General features: G+C 45.7%; 1 protein-coding gene across 1 annotated transcript in view; it reads left to right on the top strand.

The window, feature by feature from the left end:
* The window catches only part of DENND2A (DENN domain containing 2A), a 216,274-nt gene extending 211,133 nt beyond the window's left edge, over window positions 1–5,141 (top strand). Inside the window, exons 19-20 of the mRNA XM_068278269.1 lie at window positions 174–260; window positions 3,904–5,141. Of these exons, the coding sequence (XP_068134370.1) occupies window positions 174–260; window positions 3,904–3,935 (119 nt within the window). The 3' untranslated portion in view covers window positions 3,936–5,141. The remainder of the gene's footprint in view (window positions 1–173; window positions 261–3,903) is intronic.
* The last annotated feature ends 859 nt before the right edge of the window (window positions 5,142–6,000 follow it).

The following is a 6,000-nucleotide window of genomic DNA, read 5'->3' on the forward strand; positions in this document are numbered from 1 at the left end:
TCTCCTCCTGTCCTGTTGTGTGTGTTTTGTTCATCTCATGTGAAAAGCCCGGCCCCTGGGAGCTTGCTGTGCAGCCCCCGCACATGCCGGCACAGCTGTGAGCGTGGAGGATTCTGGGTGTGTGCGGAAGGCGCTGGACTCGGCTGCTGACCCTGCTGTTTCTCTGTCCACAGGTCTCTTTGAGGTCCGAGCCCAGGAGTATCTGGAGACGCTGCCGGGAGGGGAGCAGAAAGGGGTCAACAAGTTTTTCAATAGGATAGGTAAGCTGGCCGTGACGAAAATTGGATCAAAAAATTGTCTCTCAAACATCATTCCAGCATATGTACCCCTTTTATAGTCTTGTGCACTACGAGTAAGTAGCTACTCAGAATCGAAATTTAGTTTAGCGCTGCCTGTGGCAGAGGGGGCGTTACCTTACCCATGCCGCCGCCTTAGCCGATGCGCTCCACTCATGTTCCCACGTCACTCCTACGCTTCCTCCTGATGAAGCAGAGTGGTCTGTACATGCAGATAGGCACCCAGTATAACAAGTCAGAACTCTTTACTGAAGAAAAACTTGCAGCGATATATTATACACCACCATCAGGAAATGCAGCTTGCTTAGAACAGAGCGGAATACAGGAAATGACCGTGCCTTAGAATGCCCTCAGTTTATGTAATAGTCCTGATGATACTTCCAACACATCCTTTAAACTGGGAGAAGGAAGCATGAGGGTGACATGGAGCACATCGGGGTAAGTTAACACCCTGTCCGATTTCTCCCCCCCCCCCCCCCCCCCAACGTGCAGTGCTGTCTAATTTAATTTAAAACATTTAAAGGGACTCCGAGCACCTCTCATGGGCATGCCTTTGCGCAGGACGCCTTCCAACAAAGTCGTGCTATGACCCCTCTGGAGGAGCCTCTTGCAATGGCCACGCGTGTCACTTCCTCTTCCTGCTTCATTCAGTGATGCTCTTCTCTAACAGAGAAGACAGGGGTGACTCAGAAGTTATAACATAGCCAAGATTGCAGCCGCGATTTTTAAATTGAAATCGAACGATTTGAAGGAAATTATGTATTGAATCAAAATCGCGATTTCAGACAGAAATCAATTGATTCAATTTTTTCCTAAATTCGTTCAGGCATACCTCTGGGGATGAGTACCATGTATGGAAAACCTAGGGGATAGAGAACATACACAAATAGAACTCCTATTCAAAGAAGTATAGGCACATAAGTAATGTCGCTAAGTATCAAGAGGAAGTTCCCTGGTGTTAGGAGGAGGGTCTGCCCCTTTGATCTTTCTAGCTTGCTTTTTGGTTCTTTTAATGTACTCGATGTCGTCTTCTCTGACCAATAGGGAAAGTCGCATCAATTGTATACTTTCACTTTAACTTATTACATCTGTTCCAATGCATGAGTGTAGGGTTGCCAGGTCGGCTGATGGAGAAAACCGGACAGGGGGTGGAGTTAGGGGCGGAGTCAGGGGCGGAGTCAGAAGCGCACTTTTATGTAGAGTGGGGCTAAGCAATGGGCTTTTTAAAAAATGTTTTTTACAGTATTTATATCGCACTGACATCTTCTGCAGCACATTACAGAGTACATAGCCATGTCACTAACTGTCCTCACCAGTACATGCACATAAGAGACCACTTTTCACCAGTAAATGCACATAATAAGAGACCGCTTTTCACCAGTAAATGCACATAATAAGAGACAGCTTTTCACCAGTAAATGCACATAAGAGACAGCTTTTCACCACTAAATGCACATAAGAGACATCTTTTCACCACTAAATGCACATAAGAGACATCTTTTCACCACTAAATGCACATAAGAGACAGCTTTTCACCAGTAAATGCACATAAGAGACAGCTTTTCACCAGTAAATGCACATAAGAGACAGCTTTTCACCAGTAAATGCACATAAGAGACAGCTTTTCACCAGTAAACGCACATAAGAGACAGCTTTTCACCACTAAATGCACATAATAAGAGACAGCTTTTCACCACTAAATGCACATAAGAGAAAGCTTTTCACCACTAAATGCACATAATAAGAGACAGCTTTTCACCAGTAACTGCACATAATGACAAACAGCCAGTTGTCCCCAGTATATGTAGCCAGGGATATATGTGCCCAGTATATGTAGCCAGAGGTATATGTCCCCAGTATATGTAGGCAGGGGAATATGTCCCCAGTATATATAGCCAGCGGTATATGGGCCCAGTATATGTAGCCAGGGTGTATATGGGCCCAGTATATGTAGCCAGGGTGTATATGGGCCCAGTATATGTAGCCAGGGTGTATATGGGCCCAGTATATGTAGCCAGGGTGTATATGGGCCCAGTATATGTAGCCAGGGTGTATATGGGCCCAGTATATGTAGTCAGGGGGTATATATGCCCAGTATATGTAGGCAGGGGAATATGTCCCCAGTATATATAGCCAGGGTGTATATGGGCCCAGTATATGTAGCCAGGGTGTATATGGGCCCAGTATATGTAGTCAGGGGGTATATATGCCCAGTATATGTAGGCAGGGGAATATGTCCCCAGTATATATAGCCAGGGTGTATATGGGCCCAGTATATGTAGCCATGGTGTATATGGGCCCAGTATATGTAGCCAGGGTGTATATGGGCCCAGTATATTTAGCCAGGGTGTATATGGGCCCAGTATATGTAGCCAGGGTGTATATGGGCCCAGTATATGTAGCCAGGGTGTATATGGGCCCAGTATATTTAGCCAGGGTGTATATGGGCCCAGTATATGTAGCCAGGGTGTATATGGGCCCAGTATATGTAGCCAGGGTGTATATGGGCCCAGTATATTTAGCCAGGGTGTATATGGGCCCAGTATATGTAGGCAGGTGTGTCCCCCCCCCCCCCCCCCCAGGAGGGAAGCAGTCAGCGCAGAGAAGAGGGAGAGCGGTGAAGAAGGAGGCCATCTCCCCCCCTTCGCTCACCTTAGGGTCCTCTCCCTCCCTCGCTGTCTGCTCCGATCGGTGTGTGCGGCGGTGGCTGGCAGAGGGGCGGAACTTACCTTCCGTGTCTCCTCCGTCTGGTCTCGTCGCAGGCGCCGCGCGGGATGAATTGCCACTACTCTGGTCTGATGCAGACCAGAGCAGCGGCTGCGGCACCAGAACTTCCGGCCGGCGCTTGGAGCGACACGGAAGGTAAGTCCCGCCCGCTGCCAAGCGCCACCGCCAGTCAGAGACAGCCACACACAGATCGGAGGAGACAGCGAGGGACGGAAAGCATCTAAGGTGAGAGAAGGGGGGGAGATGGCCCCCTTCTCCGCCGCTGCCCACCGCTTTCCCTCCACTGCGCTGCTCTCCTCCTGCTACAGGCGGCTGTCAACACTGACAGCCGCCGGAAAAGGCATAAAACCGGACATCTTAATTGTCCGGTTTAACATGCCTTTTTGCACCGGACACAGTGGCCAAAAACCGGACTGTCCGGTCTAAAACCGGACACCTGGCAACCCTACATGAGTGCTATTTCACACCAATCTTTGGTGTGGTCTGTAGTGATGGTCATGTCTAGGAGCTCTGATTTTCTATGATCACATCCCGCTTTAGCACATGATCAGGACTAGCAAATCAAAGACTTGCATATCTATCGCCTGAACTGATCACATGCTCCTCCATGATTTCTTCTAGACATGACCATGTGGTTTGAGTTGGCCTGGTTGAGGGTTGTAAACGTTTTCCAACTAACAGCCAACCATTTTAATTAAATCCAGGCTAAGTTTTCTGGCTCATTTATGTTCCTTGTTTTCCAGCCTTGGAGGCTCTTAGTGAATTGGTCTTAATGGCTTTTACTGGAGATCTGTCATCCTAATTTATCATCTTTGGGTTTTTTTGTGCTTCTTTTGGGTTTCTATTTTAGATTCTTATTTTTTGTTGTTTGTTTCTGCAGGAAGTAAAATGTGGTTTCGTCACAAGAAATAGAAAAACAGGATGGAAATGAGGACATTTTAAGTTATGAAGACTTTGTCTCCATTTTAGTTGAGTCCATGCTGGGATCCCTCTCTGTTCACTGTTGGAGGCTACAGGAAAATGGAGGACAAGGCAGCCAGGCAGTTTCTCTCCTCCCTGGCACCTCTTCCTGATGATCCACACACAATGTTTTTGGGGTCCCTCTGTTGTATCGTGCACTGGACAGACCTGATAAGCTCATCACTCATGCCATATTACCAGCCCCTAATCTTTAGGGATTTATTTTTTACTTTTCTTGCAAAAATTTAATTTATGTTAGTATAAAAACAATTTTACAAAAAGACTGGCCGATTGTATAGTCTTCCATATCTGGGGATGCTGAGCTATCCGTATATCCATTAAAATTCCAAAGCAGAAGAATCCTTTCCAAATAAAAGGTTATTTTTTTTCAAGTGGCTTCAATACTGCCGAAGCATAGGCGTGTCTAGCATGATGTCACTTCCTGTTCATGCAAGCTAGAATGACCCAAAATGAGTTTAGACCGAACTAGAACTCGAGTTCCAGGTTACCCCTCTGTCGCCTGTCAATGAGCAGCATCTGGAGGACCTAAAAGAAGAAAGAATGGCTTATGTTACTGCTCAAATTCTAATAAGTGATGTTTTTCCACTTTTACTAGGCCATGTGGTGGCTCACACTTTTGCAGGAAACAAGCAATGTCATGTGACTTTTCAAAATGTACCTAGAGTGGGATATGCGACCTGTTCTTAGTCACATGACCTGTCGATGTCCATTTACTGTTCATCCTGTGACATCCTAACCTGCTCTTGCCATTGGTCGTGTCACCTCTTTTATTCAACTCTTTATCTGGCTATCCAAATTAATTAATGCCACAGTCACATGACCTTCATCTAACACTTGTAATGGGTGACATGGCCACTTGGCTTTTGCCTGTTTTATCACATGATCTCCACTTGATAGGTCATGTGATCATAATCATTGCCAGTAAATCCCACAACTGTGACACAAGCCTCTAGATGTAAAGGGTTGTTTCTTTTGCTGTAATGATTAAATGAGGCCATGGTGACCTACTTCACTGGCCTATATGTTGATGCTGTTTATTTCCAGTGTTTTTGTCTTTTCCGTGGCCTAGAATGTCTGTGGTACTGTTTAGATTACAAGGATCTGCACAGAATTTGTGTGGAACATGCCTGAAACGGACAGCTGCTGTGATTTTCTTGTGTCTGTAGGGTTGATTAGATTACAATCTGTTATGTGTCATGCGTTTCTGTCTTGCATTATAGAGCCATAGTGTGTCTAGATCCTAAGGCTAGAGGCCTTCTTGAGCGATTTCGGATTGTCAGTGATTGCTTGCGATCCCAAAAAGCACTAATTAAAGTCAGTGCTGGTCTCCCAAAGTCCGGCCTCTGGTGTGTGGCCCTGCCCCTAGTTAAAGAGGTCATCAGAGCTTCACTATTTGAAGCTAGAGAAGCACCTTTGACCTTTTGTGCTAGGGGGTGGGGCTACATAACGCTAGCAAGCAGATATGAAACTTGAATGACCCCGTAAGCATTTCAAGTTTTAACAGGTTAGGAGAAAAACGCAAATCTGGAGCACTGTACAATCGCTGGTAGCATCTCACTGACATCCTTAAAGGGCATCTGAAGTTTGAGGGATATGGATACCATTTAAGTTGCCTGCCTGGTGTCTTGCTGATCTTTCATGCATTCGTCGTGTCTGAGTCGCACAACTGCAACAGTCCGTTTAAACTATGGCCAAACATTTGATCTTCATGCTTGTTCAAGGTCTATGGCTAAAAGTATTGGTGACAGAGGATCAGCAAGACAGCCAGGTAATGTGCATTGTTTAAAAGGAAAAACATATGACAGCCTCCACATCCCTATAGAACGTAAGGCCATAGCCTTACAATCTATAGGGATATGGAGGCTGCCATATGTATTTCATTTTAGCCTCACAACTTGGAGTGAATTCATAAGTAACTAGCTGATGCTTAAAGCACAAAAGTGAGAAGAATATGGAGGTTGCCATATTTATTTCCTTATAAACAATACCAGTTTCC

Source organism: Hyperolius riggenbachi, chromosome 3 (assembly GCF_040937935.1).
Source record: "Hyperolius riggenbachi isolate aHypRig1 chromosome 3, aHypRig1.pri, whole genome shotgun sequence".
Classification (NCBI taxonomy): domain Eukaryota; kingdom Metazoa; phylum Chordata; class Amphibia; order Anura; family Hyperoliidae; genus Hyperolius; species Hyperolius riggenbachi.